We start from the raw sequence: 15,884 nt of genomic DNA on the forward strand, positions 1-15,884 counted from the left end.
TTCTGAGAGGTCAGCAGGAGAGCAAAGGTTTGGTGCTGGAGAAGGAGAAGCCAGTTCCCTTTCTAAATAGCTCAAAACCACTTTTACCAGCACTGATACTGATTCTGAAAATCATTTTAACACCATTGCAGGAGACCTTAATAACTGGAGACCTTAACCAGCTGCCCTATAACCATAAATCCCCAAGGAGGAGGACATCTTCTGATTAAAAATTACTATGTGTTTGCTTAGAGATTCAGTGTGTTTTCACCACCACCTCTGGAGACTAGTGTATGATAATGATTGTCATTTGCTGCAACAATGACTGGGACAAGGAATTTGAGACTCTGGGGCGGTGCCACTGCAGACCTCCTGTCCATGATTACTGGTGGGTCCTGCTGTAAAAGAAACTTTTTTTTGGTGGAAGTTGGAGGTTGCTTTCCTCATCTTTTCTGAGTGCAGAGTAGTAAAGCCACTGAGTATTTTGTAGAACTGTTAAGTGATCTGTGATGGTGTTACTCTGAATTTCTTGGGAACTTAAGGTTGTATTTGAAAACTTAAAAGTATGTTCTTGGGGAAGCAGATGAGTAGCTGAGAGTTTTAGGTTTGTTTGGCTTTTTTTAAGTTTTCAGTTTAAGTTTCATTCACGATCTGTCTAGGTGCTTAATGCCATGTTTAGATGCTTCAGACTATGCCATCCCCGGACAGTTTGAGAGGTGAAATGCCATCTCATGGCTGCATTACCTCGGATTTCACGAGAAGCTTTGTTTCTGGACACACATGCAAAACTCCTTAAATCCCTATTTAATTGTTACTCATTTTATTTCACAGTCCAATCTGAATCTGGTTGTGCCAACGTGGTGTCTGCAGCTCCCTGCCTGGCGGAGCCACAGCAATATGAAGTACAATTTGGACGATTACGCAATTTTCTCACAGGTAAATACCAGGAAGCAAAGGAAAGTAGATGTCTGGGGGCTTTTTTGTCATTTCAATGAGTAAAGGACACTATAATAAAATTTAAAATCATGTCTCTAACAATCTTGAGTTCTAGTTTAGAGATTTCAATTAATACAATTAAAAATGTTTATTTTTGTTATTGTTGTCTGAGTGCTTGAGTACCTTTGGCTTTTGTAGATAGCTGACTGTTTGCCCTTTCTTATTCAAACATTTGGTCTTTGTAGATCTTCTGCACATACAGGACAAGAAGGAAGATTAGAGTGCTTTATGTGAAAGGCAGGTAACTTAGAAATGAGTGTAGTTCTCTGCTGTCTCATAGAGTAAGTTTTTAATTTTATTCATAATTGACTTATTTTTATGATGGTCTAGATTTTAAAGGGAGAATGTTCCCTTAAATCTGGAGGTATATGATAGAAAGTAAAAAAAAACCTCATTCTGTAGTGTGATGCAGAAGACAATCATTATTTTTCTTTTTATAATATATATAATTTTTTAATAATAGTAAAACCAAAGGTACTCCTGGGAATGTCCTTATTTCTTCTAATAGTCCCAAATGTGTGAAGAAGAAAGCAGATAAGTTTTTTACATAATAGCCCCAAGGAAAGTGAGGTTGCCACTTCACCCGCCTTTGGGTACATCTACATTTGTCCAGTGTAGGGATTTGATCCCAGTGTGCATAATGCTGTGATTAATGTTCCTGATAGTTGTTGAAGGGAAAGGGAAGAAGGGAAGACAGAGGCAGAAAATACTGCTCTAGCCTTGCCTCCTAGAGCAGTTCAACACCACTGCACTTTAGTACTGGAGGTAAATCCTTATGAGGAAGTGCTAGGCATGGTTTTGGTGTTCACGTTGAGTGTTTTCATGGTTTTTGTCTGTGTTGCTCAAATTTCTTACACACATGAACTGCTTCTGTTTCTGCAAGGGAGTAACCTCCCAGCCAGCCTCAAGGCACAGCGGGACACTTGCCATCTCTGTGATGCCTGAGGAGTGGGAAGGGGACTAGGACCACTGAATAAACTAGGAATTCTTCTAGAACTCTCTAGACTAACCGGGTGCTCAAAGCAGGGCAAAATCACGGTTTGATCAGATTGCTCAAGGCCTTCTCCAGCCACATTTTGAAAATCACAAAGTGCGAAGATTGTTCTGCACCCCTGGGCCCCAGCTGCAGGGCTGAGTGATTTGGTATTTCCCTTGCAGCAGCTTGCCTGTTGTCATCCTTTCACTGAGCACCTCTGAAAAGAGGCTGGCTCCTTTTCCTCCATAATGTCCCACTGGGTATTGCAGGCAGCAGCTGGATACCCCCTTTTTCTTCTCCAGGCTAGACAGACCCAGCGCCTGTAACCTCACTTCTGTTTTCCTGGGTGAATGTTTTCTTCATTCCTGTTTCTGCTGACTACCCATCTGTACTCTTTTTCCCCCCACTGCAGAGTAAGGTCCTTCCCCATGTTACATTTCTAGGAAAAAGCACCTGCTGGCTGCTTACAGCTTTTACTACACACAGACCACTGATTTCACTGGCTTTGGCTCAGTTTCAATAGGACAGGAAGGCAAATGATGCCTAAGTATGCAGATACGTAAATGCACCACACACACTCTGTAGTTAATCATCTAGAAACGGGAGAGAAGCACAGTATGGACCAGAGAAAGTCTGGAGGAGTGCTCAACAGGAGAGGAAAAATAACCTAACAAAAGGGGGAAGAAAAGAATATGCCTTGGTAGTGGCAGGAGGGAAGTTGAAAAGCAGCAATACTGCTTGAAGACCAGCAGTGCTGTTTGAGGACCAGCAATGCCTGTTTTGTTGCAGTAATCTGGACCATGTGGTCCTCTGGTAACTCGTTGTTGTGGCCCTGTATGTTGCCATGGTGTTCTGTGGCAGCGCTCTACTCCTTACAGCAGCAGCCAGCTGAATGTGGGAGGGAAACGGCCCGAAGAAGCTGATGACAGATTAGTCTCTGGAAGGTACAGCACAGCCTCACAGGGAGTTTGTTACACTGTGTACTAGGAATTACTGCTGGGGTTTGCACATGAGCAGGCATAGAAATAAAACAAGAGCACACAGCTTATTGCAGTCCATTTTGCAAACTAGCTTCCTTAATCCTTGGGACAAATCACTTCCATCCAGAGCACCACATGCAAGTTTTACTGAAGTTGAGAGGGGGGAAAAAAGCCACCAAAGTTCAGGCCCACACAAGCTAAGTAAATAATTTTGTTAAATACTATTTTAAATATAATGAGTAAATTTTAAAGTCCACTTATTGCAATAAACAGAACACACAGTTTCCCTTCTTAAATAAGTGGGGAAATTTCAGTTCTCATGTATTTTATACGGTGGTATTTTAATAGTTGGCCCATACCTATAAAGGGGTTTGAAATCTCCTCATTTTGTTCAGAAAAGGTCCCTCGCTGACTTGCGAATCTCTGTTCAGATCTGTAGTAGGTATAGTGTATCCCATTTAGGTTGCAGAAGAGCTTCACTTAGATGCACCAACAAAAGTCTCTTCTTGTTTGCTCTCTAATGCCACTGTCAAGGTTTCTTGCAGTAGTTGTCCTTGTCTGTTTTATTCCCAGTAGAAAATGATTGAGAAATCATTCACAGTTTGTTGCTGTTTTTTATATAGATTCAGATTCTCAGCACAGCCATGAAGTGATGCCTCTTCTGTATCCCCTCTTCGTCTACCTCCATCTGAACATGGTCCAGAATGGCCTAAAAAGCACAGTGGACAGTTTTTACAGCCGCTTCCATGGCATGTTCTTGCAGAATGCCAGCCAGAAGGATATCATTGAGCAGTTGCAGACTACCATGACTATTCAAGATATCCTGTCTAACTTGAAGCTCCGGGCTTTTCTGGACAACAAGTACGTCATCCGCCTTCAAGAGGACAGCTACAACTACCTTCTTCGCTACCTCCAAAGTGACAACAACAATGCCCTGTGCAAAGTCCTGACCTTGCACATTCACTTGGATGTGCAGCCCGCCAAGAGGACTGACTACCAGCTCTATGCAGGCGGGAGCTCCTCACGCAGTGAGAGCAACGGCCTGGAACCCAGTGACGTGCCAGCTTCCATTCTGCAGAATGAGGCAGCGCTGGATTTACTGCAGGACAGCATCAAACGTGTCAAGGATGGGCCCCCTTCCCTAACGACCATCTGTTTCTATGCCTTCTATAACACAGAGCAGTTGCTGAACACTGCAGAGATTTCACCAAATAGCAAGCTGCTAGCTGCTGGGTTCGATAATTCGTGTGTGAAGCTGTGGAGCCTGCGTTCCAGGAAGCTAAAATCTGAGCCCCACCTCGTTGATGTGTCCCGCATCCGTCTGGCTTGTGACATCCTGGATGAGGAGGTCTGGATACCTTTCCCTGTTCCCCCTGCCCCCACCCCTTTCTGCTTTAGGCATGCATTGCGGAATATCTCGTATTGTCTCCAGGGAATCTGAGGCTATTCCACAACCTTTCTGCCTTGACACACAAAATTTATAGCCTACTCTTGTCCTTGTTCTTTCCTGTGGTGTTTGTAAATGGTGCAGTGAGTTTGTGCTCAGGTCATAGTTTGCTAGTCCTAGGTGCCGATCTCCCAGCTGTCCTTGAACAGATGGCAGTACACGGGCAGCCCTGTAAGGAGAAGGCTTCCTTCCCTGAGGAGCAAAGAGCCTTCTTGTGGATGGAAAGATGAAACAAGGACATGCGGGCAGTAAAAACACACTGTGGTGAATGAAAACTAGAAAGAAAGCAGCTCAGAACAACCAGTCAGAAGGGTGGAGAGAAGGGGAGAGATGCAGGAAGTGGAAAATAAAGACAAAGTAAGGAAAGAGCCAAAGGGGGCTGGTCTGAGGCCTGAGGAAGAAGGGATGCCTAAGTGCAAAATTGAATTTCAGTTATGACCTTACCCAGAGGTGAAGAGTTAGCATGGAAAAATTATTCAAAATTTCTCTGTCAGGGAATCTGCAGTGTAGAAACTGCAGAGGCTTCCCACTCTGGAGTGCTGGAGACAAAGGCAGGGCTTTGTGTGCCTTCACATGCCAGGCTAGATGGCATCTTCTAGTTTACTGGGATGTTTTTTTCCCCTTCTAGTCACACCCTTCCTCCCCTCTTGCCATAGCTGCCCACGTAGCATCTTATATCTGGTTAGAGATCAGAATTTGTGAGTCTTCCTTTGTTTAATCACACCCTTTTGGGGGGGTGGGGGGGGTGGGTGTAACATCCTTTTTTCCACTGTTTTTCTTCTCACAAAAAATACCTAGTGGCAGGGTTCTGTTTGTTTTGGAAGAGTGTGGAGAGCTTGCAGGATGGAGACTTATATGGTTAGGGATTCCTTTGTTAGTCAGCTTGCGAAGGAGAGGCAGGCATCCAGGTGAGATAGCTGACTGATCCCCAGGTTAACCCTTTCTGCAGAGTGAGCAGGTAGGTGGGTCAGACTAGCCCAAGATAAGAACTATGGACTTGTTTTCATTATAAGCTGCAAGAGTGCACAGGACACGTGACTGTGTATTGCCTGCCACGGAAACCAAATGTCAATAACTGAAACAGAGGAGAACTCTGGTAAATCAGCAGGTCACCTCCTCTGGCTCCAGACTACAGAAAAGCAAGATACTGCCAGGTTATCAGGAGTACCTATTAGCTTTTTTTTTGGCTCATAGACAGATACTTGCATATTGTATATGTATTATGAAACAGCCGTGGAAGCTTGAGTACAAATGGCTCCTTTGTTGGCTGTTTCAATATTTTGTGTATCCTGCAGTATTTGTCACAGATCTAAACCCAAAAACTGGTCAAAGACCAGCACAGATCAAAGTCATCATTGCCTTGAATAACTTCCACTACTGACAAAACAAATAGTGACCTGATCAGGATTTCAGAGTTAAGGGAGGATACCAGCCTGAACAGACTGCTGGTTACATCTCCCAAATGCAAATGAAAGCCTGTTAACCACAAAGGAAATAAATTCCAGTATCTGGGAGTGCTAAGTGAAAATACACAGGGACCCACCGGTGGGAAACAGACCAGCACCTGCTTGGGTTCCCCAGGAAGTGGAAGCCACAGATACCAAGACAGACCAAACAAGACCATCCTTACCAGGCTGCAGTCATCATTCATGCAGCTCAGTCAAACAGGGCCTGTGTTTCACAGTATCACTGCAATCTGATCAGCAACAATTCACAGCAATAAACCTGATGAAAACTGTGACAAAGAACAGAAATTCTGAATGTGCTTTGATACTGCTTCAGTGTATTCTCTCAAATAACTTGTGAGGAGATTAAACTTGGCTGGGTTTTGTAAGGTTTCTTTTGGTTGATTTCTGTAGTGTGTAAATAGCTTTGGATATTGTATTTAAATAGTAGTGCCTGAAATAATCTTCAGCTCGATTTCTGATTTGCTTCAAGCAAATAGGTCCTTTCTATGAAGATACAGAAGTCTAAAACTGTGCAAGTTTCAGTAGATCTTGTTCAGAGTGGCAGTAAAGCCACTATTGGGTTTAATATCTCTTTGTGTGTTTATATATGTCTGTGTATATATATATATAAAAATGAGGTTGAGACTTGGCAAAAGTGTTAGAAAATTACTTTTTTTGCTAGTCCATGTAAAGTCAGTGTCCCTAAGGTTAAAATTGTTTACTCAGTCTAGATTGATAATTTTGCTCAGTGTGATGCTCCAGTGTACTTCACCAATGTTGTCGTGCTTTCTGGGGGTAGGAGAGGCTTACTATCTGGGGATAAAGTAAATCCATTTTCTTTATAGTAGCATCTCACAAATGCCACTTCATAGTCTCTCTTACTTAAGGTCCAGTATAAAAATGCAGTTTTACAGCTATGCAAGTGGATGTATTGTTTGTCTCTGCAGTTTTGCCATGCTCATTGCTGGTACTACGTAGATCAACATCAGAAAATAATACTGCTTATTCCAAGCTGCAGGAGTGGCAGTCTGTAAGTTTTGTGAAGATGAAAGACTTGACCACATTCAGCTCTGCTTCTAAGATTCTGCTTTTAAGTGGCAGTGGTCCTTCAGGTGGTAATGGGCAGGGATGATGCTGCCACCTTGGTGGAGGTCAGATGGAATTCTGGAAGGAGCAGTAAGAAATGTCCTGTAAAAAGAGCTCAATCTATGTCCCTGCTAGGAAGCTCCCTGCTATAGGCAGTTAAGGGATCTTTCCTCTTGGCATCTTAAAAGCACTGCAGGATGAGATGATGACACGTGGGAAACCTGTTACTAGTTAGAAAAAGGGAGGGGACAGGGTGAGATTTCTTGGTGTGTTTCAGGGTTTTTTTAAGGTTATTGTTGCTTTTTGAGGCTTGCTCATTCCCTTGAGGCGTGCTCTGGGTGGAAGATCAAGGTAACTTTTGTCAGCAAGATAGTGTTTGCTGCTCACAAGGTTAAATGTATCGGCAGTAAGATTTCTGGGTCCAAATGACTGTCATGCAAAACCCATTACTGATTTAAGTAATAGCTGAGGCAGTCTCTCCATAGGGGTATAATTTGGAAGGTATCCTGTGTAACAAAACATGCCAACATTTTTATTCTTTTCGGTTTCTTAATAATGTCGTTTTTGCAAGTCTTGTGCTTACTCAGGAAGACTTCCTGTTCACTGTTAAATTCCTTTCTACCTCACTTTAGTAGTGTTGGTAGGTTTTACAGTTCTGTTTTATTACTTAAAATCTGTTTTAATAGTTCTTATTTTCAAAATGGATAGTTCAAATAATAAAAGGTAGCTTTTAGCGTATGTGTAGGTTATTGATTAAAAGGGGTTTATATAACTTAAATTTCTTGTCCATTCCAAGGAAATACAAATCATTTATGCTAACCTGGAGCTGCAATGACTTCAAAAGGCGCTAATGGATATCTGGGTAGTGCCCAGTGGTATGTTATATCCTGGAAGCATACACAGTGTGTGAAATGGAAATCATGAAAAAATATTAGGAAGAGGGATTCTCTGCCTCCCTGCTGATTTATAACGCAGGTTGTAACCTTTCTGTAGCTGCTGCAGATACAGATTTACATGGTAGTAGCTGTGGGATGAAAGGAATAGTGTGCTTGATCTGACAAAGAAATGAGGCTTGGTTCTGTTAGGCAGTAATTCAGTGCCTGCAGTTCCAGCTGCTTTGTTAATCTGGTCAGCAGACTGACTGCTGTAGGGAGGAAATGGAAAAATGCAGTGACTCAGAAGCATTGTAGGTATACCGTTTTCAGTGAGCTGTAACAGCAGTGTGCAGTTGATATGTTAAGTGTGTGTCAAACAGAAGTCAAAGACAAGATGTATTACCTATGACCCTATAGGAGTGTGGTTTTGAATGCTGAAGAGGCATTGCGAAATAAGCTGCTGCAGTAATGCAAGAAAAGAAGAGTAGGTACTTGTAAAAGAGAAAGAATATGTGCCTGCACGCAGCCCAAGTAGCCCTGTCTGAATTTGAAGGCAAAAAAATAAGTACCTGGACTTGCAGAATTTACAGAAGCTATAGTACATTATAGGTAACTTGAATGGGCTTCCACTGGTGATCTGTGTGGAGTCTTATGGCCATAATTAAATAGTATAAAATGCTGCAGGTATCAGCCTCTTCGTTTAATGTGGTATCATAGCCTAGAGATGCTGTGGATTCCAGCAAGCAATACTCTATCTGAGGTAGAAAAAGCAATTTGAATGAGAATGGGGCTTTGCATGCTAGAGCCTGCAATTTCTCTGCCTCACCTCTATAGCACAGATGAAGTTGGCTCCCAGCCACACCATAAAACTCCCATGGGCACTGACTACTCTGAAGAGAATTAGCATTACTAAACATGGCTTGCTGCTTACTACTGAACATGCAGTTGAGATGGAAAAAGGCAGTGAGCTAGCTAAACTCACCTCTGAAGGGAGATTTAAAACCACTGGAGGAGAAGTGCTTCCAGCATTATTGCTAAGTCTGAAGCAAAACTGTCTGTGGGTCCTGAGGTCAGAGGAATGAGAGACGTCATGTCAGCCAAGACAGCTGCTCAGGACACATTGACTTCTGTTGGTCACCAGCAGTCCGGCAGCCCTAGGGAACTGAGTTTCCTCTCGGGGCAGGAAGTGCTCCTTCTGCAGGAAATGGGCCGGTTTGTGATGATAACGTTAAAGGGGCTGCTCACAAACAAAAGGGTGTCTCGTTGAGTCTGATGAGCAGAGGTTGTCCGTGGAGGAGTGTTACGGATTCAGTGCTGAGGAAAAGTGTCTGTCTGACAGCCCTGAGGAAGGGTGGTCTCAAGCACAGATGCACTCCAAGCTATAGTTGATAGTTGATCTTGCACTCAGTCAGTGAAACCCCAGCTTGTCAGGCAAGGGCACTCAGGTTTGTTGATATTTGTGCAGTTTGTAGCCTTTGAGCATCAAGAGGTGCTACTTGAGTAGAATTTCAGAGGTTCTTACGCTCTATCAGGAGATTCCTTTAGCACAGCTCACTGAACAGCCTTTAAGTGTGAAAGTTTTTACTTGCTGACTATCTGCCCTGGTACTTGGATTGGAGAATTACAGGATAAAAAGGTTTCCAGTGCCATCCTTTTTGTGGTTATTCATCTTCTGCTAACCCAAAATAGATCCTTTGACCTAAATAAGCTGCCTATATTTGCTGTTCTTGAAGGTTGTTGAAGGGTGAGGATGTGAAAGCATCCTGGTGGAGCGTGCATCCAGAAATAGATATTAAAGCCTTACTGGGTTTCTGTTCACATGTGGAGCTAAGAAAGAACATCCAGCAGATAGCTTGGCAAGCATGCTTGGTCTTTCCATCTCCTACTTTTTGTTTAAGACATCTGTGTTTCTTTTTCTCTACTGTGAGATTCACTTCCAATAATGACCACACCAAAAGAGCACGTGCCAAGATGTGTTTCAACATCTTAGCCAAATGTTTAGTAGAGAGCAGACAGGGAATAAGCATATGCTTTGAGCAAATGGGAAAATGACATAAAATACTTTTTTCCCTATTTGCGTACAATCCCAGGTTAAGGTGCTTTCTGCAGTGACCATAAGGCTACCCAAAATAAGGGTAAAAGCTTTATATAAAATCTTATCTCGCTATCTCTTCAGCATTAACTTACATATAACAAATGCATTTGTGTCTCAGAATGTGCCATGTCTAAAATAACTTCTTCTGTTTTAAAGCCGCCTGTTTTTCCTCATGGTGGTTCCTGTATTTGTTAAGCAGATAAACATGCTTTCCTTTCTTGTTTCTTTTTCTCCTACTCAACCAGGAGGAAGAAGACGACAGCGCAGGCACAGAAATGAAGATCCTGAGAGGACACTGTGGACCTGTGTATAGCACGAGGTTTCTTTCCGACAGTTCAGGACTCTTGTCGTGCTCTGAGGACATGTCCATCAGATACTGGGACCTGGGAAGTTTTACAAACACTGTGCTGTACCAAGGACATGCCTATCCTGTCTGGGACTTGGATATCAGCCCCTGCAGCCTGTACTTTGCCAGTGGTTCCCACGATCGCACTGCAAGGCTCTGGTCGTTTGATCGGACGTACCCGCTGCGGATATACGCAGGCCACTTGGCAGATGTAGACTGCGTCAAGTTCCACCCCAATTCCAACTACTTAGCAACAGGCTCCACGGATAAAACTGTGCGCTTGTGGAGCACTCAGCAAGGCAACTCGGTGCGTCTCTTCACTGGGCACCGTGGTCCTGTGCTAGCGCTTGCCTTTTCTCCCAATGGTAAGTACCTGGCATCAGCAGGTGAAGACCAGCGGCTCAAGCTGTGGGACCTGGCATCAGGAACTCTTTACAAAGAACTGAGGGGGCACACGGACAACATAACCAGCCTTACTTTTAGCCCCGACAGTAGTTTAATTGCTTCAGCATCGATGGATAATTCAGTCCGGGTCTGGGACATTCGGAACACTTACTGCAACGCCCCTGCAGATGGGTCTTCCAGTGAACTGGTTGGTGTATATACCGGACAGATGAATAATGTACTGAGCGTACAGTTTATGGCCTGTAATCTTCTTCTAGTGACTGGAATTGCACAAGAAAATCAGGAACATTAATTTTTTTTTCTTTCTTAGGGAAGCGGGTGGGTGTATTGAATGCCAGAGTCCATTGGAAGCTGAGATTACTGACTGTGAAACACTTTTCTTCCTCTGCCCCCTTGAAAGGCACGTTCATGCAAATGCTTTAAAATGTCTTGCCTACAAAAAGGCATGTGCTGTCGAATGATATAAGGCAAAAAGGAGGAGGGATGAAAATAATGTATACATTCTAATCTTGTACTGGTAGGGGTGGGGGAAAAGGGCAGTAAATCCAGTAGCTTGGGGAAACCAAAAGCCTAGTCCAGACAAGTGAAACTGCCAACCAGATAAGCTGCTGACCTGCACTTAAACATCCTGCATTGATTGATGGGCACATCTTACCTACTGTTAACTGAGGCTTGAGTGTGTGGAGAACTACTGGCCCAGTATTTTTTCTTTTGCTTTTCTTTTCCTGGTATTGCAGAGGACCAGCATTTTAAGACCCTTCTATTAAAAGAACATTATGTGTTTTCTACAGTGGTAGTAGTCCTAAATATTACAGTTCCCTATAGCACTTCTGGAATATTTTGGACTAGCTAAGTAGAAAATACAATCTTTCTTTTTAGTAAGTGGATGGAAATCTGACCTCAGTTGGGGCCCATCTCTGCATTGTAATTTGGGTCTGGTTCCTGGTACTAGCTGTGATGTTTGTATTTATGTTCTATTAATTAGGAATCTTTCTGAATCTGGTTGCACTATGTTTTGAGGATTGGAGGACAGTGGTGGTACACTGGTGGCTTTAAGGGTTGCCTTGTCTGGAGGAAGGGCACAACAGAACTGAAGTGACTGAGCTTGGATTCCTAATGGAAACAGGGCATGTCAATCCACCACTGCACCTCACAGAAATATTTCCGTAAATGGAAGTTGGCAGTCCAGGGAGAGGGGAACAGGGAGAGAGACACACACACAAAGTGACATGGGTAAAAATAGTATTACTAAATTATTGTGTGTACACAGAGGCAGCTCTGCCAGTGTTGGATTTTTCTCAAAATGTGGCAATATCAGTTTCATGAACACTTTGTGAGATAAATCATCAGCATTTACAGCGAGGATCTGCGGAAAAAGCACGTTCTAGTTTGTAATTTTGAGAGATTAAATATTTCTGCTTTCTGGAAAAAGTTATTTTGTATTTTGTTTTCTATTAAAAGCATTTAGTTTAAAAAAAAAAATAAAAAAAAAAAGTTTGGTCCCTTTCTGGGAAACTTGCTCTGACTTGCATGGGAAGGAGAGGGCAGGAGCTTGCTTGGCACTTAGAGACTGGATCTAGTGGTCTTGTTCACTTGGTGCCCGCTGGTTTGATATCCCCCTACTTGCTTTCTGCAGAGCTGACTTGGCAGGTCATGGAGTTAGGGTATTGACACAGCTTTGTAGGTCAGCCGAAATGCATGTGGAAGATCTAGGTATCCCCTGAGATTGACACTGTGCACCAGAAGGCCTTGTTCTGTAGTGTTGTGTGTGTGACCTTTACTTTGTGGTTTGATGTTCTAAAATACCTCTTTTGAGCAAAGGTACAACCCTCATGTTTTGTAGGCAGGCTGTTGGTATTAAATAATATTTCCCTTCAGCTTTCCTCAGGACTTCTGGACCTTCATGAGAGAAATCTCTTGAGAACATCCAAACAATCTAAGAGTTTAGATGATGGCTCACAATTGCCTTTAGTCTATTTAGATGTTGATAAATGACCAAAACCTTTTATCAGAAATGTGTCTGACCTTTCTGAGATTAGCAATAGCATGTGCTGCAGCTGAGCTCTGGGAGAGCTAGGAACCCCTCTGTATGCTTGGAGTTGAATGGCACTGCTAAACTTTTGATGGCTCTATATCAAAAGTGTGAAGAAGTTCAAAAATCCCAGATTAGGATCAAGCATTTTGAAGTAAAACCCACTATGGCAGATAGTTGTCTTGCTAATGCTTTCTGCTATACAGGTCTCTAGAGAGACCTTTTCCTTCAGATCTAGTGAGCTGATACTGCTCACCAAACTAAGCACATTCTTCAGCCTACAGTAATCTGTGGTGGTTTTGAGGTTTTTGCTTGATTCTGTACATTCTAGCCCAAAGATTTCATTGTGAAATGACTGCTCTTATAGCAGAGTATCAAAGTGCTTGGCTGAATGCCTGTGTGAATACCTCGGAAGGATATGGCTCACCGATGTTCACTGGAACTCATTTAGATGTTTGTTGCCATGTGTCCTGAGCACTGTTTAGGTTTAGAGCAGCTGAACTTTTAGTGGTGAAGTAGAGCAAACAGTAACCAAAAGGGAGGAAATAAAGCTGAGATGAGCAGGGAACAATTTCCCTTTGACTTCTTACTTCTATAGTGGAATTGGTTTTTTTAATCAGTTTGGTTATTCTTAAGTGTTTTGCATATGCAACTGACAAAAATAAAGAGACTTTGGAAGCAAATCCCATTTTGAGTATGTAGGCTAAAAGATGTAAAAGTGATTTCTGAAGTCTTGGGAAAATACTATCACTAATGATGCACTTCAAATCTATGAACTTTTTTGTACTGTGTGGACAATTTTTGGTGCGCATGGAATGTAAATGTTGGAAGGCAGGAAGACAGGAAATAATCTAGACTGTAAGAAATGTCTGTAATTGATTGACAGCCTGAATTTCAAGGCAAAATGGGGGGGGGTGTGGATTGGAGAGTATGAGTGGGAGGAAGGAATACCATTTAAACATATATCATAAAAAACACAAGAGCATTTAAATTGGCATACTTAAGCACTTAGTAAGTGTCATAGAAGGGACTGTTGCTGCTTGCGAGTCTGTCATTACAGTTCTCAATCGCGTAACTGGGTGTTCCTTCCCCTGCAAATTTCTGCTTGCTTCTTATGCCTCCTGGCTGATGCACGGTGCACCGAGCCCTGCATAGTATCAGCCAGTGGCTAACAGGAGGTACTCTGGGAAAGAGGGCATATAGGCAGTGATCCTTACATGGTTTATATACTTCTGTCTTCTCACAGTTAGTGTTTGTTCGTTTGGAGAGGTGTTGGTTTCTTTTTTTTTTTTTTGAGTAAACCTCTGCAATATCCACCGATGGATTTAGTTCCTGTTAATTTTGTCTCATCCCATTTATTAATCAGTTATATACCTGTTGTTACCACAGTCTGCTGCAACAGGATATTCTACATCTCAATTTTATGAGGGCTTGGTTTTGACATCCATTATCTGATAATTTTGTTCTATTCCGTAACCTTGTGAATTGATAAGTGAATACAAAATACACTTTCAAAAGGTGTCAGGTAGTCTAGGCCACAGTAAATATAGATAAAACTGAGGTACAAGTCCATGCTTAGTCGCTGAATGCTGATGAAAGGAAAAGTATATTCCAACAGACTGCTACACCCATTCACAGGTCTATGTTAAAAGTTGCCCTTCCCACTTTTAACACTGGCATTTCCTGAGCAGCTGCGGCCACACTGTTCAATCTAAACATCTTGATGTCCCAAATGGTGAAATTCATCCTATTCCTTTGGATTCTGGCTCCTTTGTGAAAAGCCATCTCTTGCAAGTGTCTTTTAAATCTAAAAACATTTTACAGATGTGGTATTTCCATTAGAGATCCTTCGGGTTCGCCAAGAAAAATAAAAAGTGCTTCAGGCTACTTTGCTAACCTTGTTTCAACTGTTGTTGACTTTGTTAGTCCTCCAGGCTTAGTGGGCTCTTCAACAAAGTCCTGAAATGGCCTTCCTTCTGAGTGGTGTCTAGTTGCTTGCAGTGAGCCAGGCTCTAAAACTGTACCATTACAAGACACCAATGTGACAGTTAAATTAACTGCCCGGATGTCCCTCGCCAAAGACTATCCCATCATGCTGCATGCTAGCTATGGGGTTTATAAAAGTACTGGCTAGGAGCCCAAGCTGACTGACAGAACAATGCTCACCACACTCAGTGTATTTCAAGTACAAAATACTGGTAAAATTTGGACTGGTAATCTTTTTTAACAAATTTAAACATGCATCTGGCTTTCTGTCTGCCGGACACTGCTGTACAACAGCACCAAGCAGTGGTTGTACATACAAGGTGATATATTCCAGGTGCCTGGTTTAAGACAAGATATTATCTACTGCATCTGTTATCCTGCAGAAATATTCTCTTGGGAAGGTGAAATTACTGAACAAGGCAGCTGTGGAAGCTGTTTCTGTAACTTGGTATCATAGGTGTTACCCTATAACTGAACCATGTTTGCAAACAGGAAAAAGGATTTGCTGCATTAAGCTGAGGGTTAGACGAGGAAGACTTCTTCAGAAGCCTGCTTTATCACTAGCCCTGCTTTCCTACCTAGTCCAGATCTTTGCAGTTCCACTTAGGATATAAAAAGGTCTTCTCTTTGCATAGGTTTGTCTTCGTCAGTGAAGTCATGGTCCTCTGTTTGTGACAAGCCTGATAAAAAAAACATCTTAATATATGCAGCCAGGGGATCAGCTAAGAACCAGGACTACAAGGTATTTGGTGCTGTACAAGCGTATCAGCATATCCTCTGATGCTTTGCCTGAAAACAGGAGGAAGAAACTCCACTTGAGTCGCTCTGCTGTCAAAGGTGGGAAGTCAACCTGTATTGCTACCCCAGCTCTGGAGAATGGAGTGGGAGGAGGAGCAGGAGCTATGAGTGTAAGGGCACACAACTAGGATCATGATGGTGTACACTTCTATTTCTTTGCTCTCACTTCTTCCCCTCACCCAGCAGTGAGTGAGTTTCTGTTCACACTGCTACACATCATATAGAATCATAGAATAGTTAGGGCTGGAAAGGACCTTAAGATCATCTAGTTCCAACCCCCTGCCATGGGCAGGGACACCTTATGCTAAATCATATCACCCAAGGCCTCGTCCAACCTGGTCTTGAGCACCACCAACTCCAGCAGCTTTGGTAGGGTAGCAGGGCTGGTTGGGTGGCTTTCTGAAATAATCAAGCTGCCTTCCTTGCTTGTATATT

At 42.7% G+C, this 15,884-nt stretch overlaps 1 protein-coding gene across 4 annotated transcripts in view; it reads left to right on the forward strand.

Annotated features, from left to right (window-relative positions):
• The window catches only part of LOC130597987 (TAF5-like RNA polymerase II p300/CBP-associated factor-associated factor 65 kDa subunit 5L), a 51,951-nt gene that overhangs the window by 7,579 nt on the left and 28,488 nt on the right, over positions 1-15,884 (forward strand). For 3 of the 4 annotated variants that reach the window (XR_008971901.1, XM_057407023.1, XM_057407021.1), the window contains 3 exons: positions 811-915; positions 3,555-4,279; positions 10,128-10,593. Coding sequence is in view for 3 of the 4 variants with exons in the window: in XM_057407023.1 (XP_057263006.1) it covers positions 811-915; positions 3,555-4,279; positions 10,128-10,593 (1,296 nt within the window). In the remaining variant the exon portion in view is untranslated. Of the gene's footprint in view, positions 1-810; positions 916-3,554; positions 4,280-10,127; positions 10,594-15,286; positions 15,448-15,884 lie in introns of those variants that run through there. The other variant, XM_057407022.1, reaches the window with a different exon arrangement.

The sequence above is a fragment of the Pezoporus wallicus genome, unplaced genomic scaffold (assembly GCF_028554395.1).
Source record: "Pezoporus wallicus isolate ANWC-B61680 ecotype Strahan unplaced genomic scaffold, APGP_CSIRO_Pwel_v1 scaffold_6362, whole genome shotgun sequence".
NCBI lineage: Eukaryota > Metazoa > Chordata > Aves > Psittaciformes > Psittacidae > Pezoporus > Pezoporus wallicus.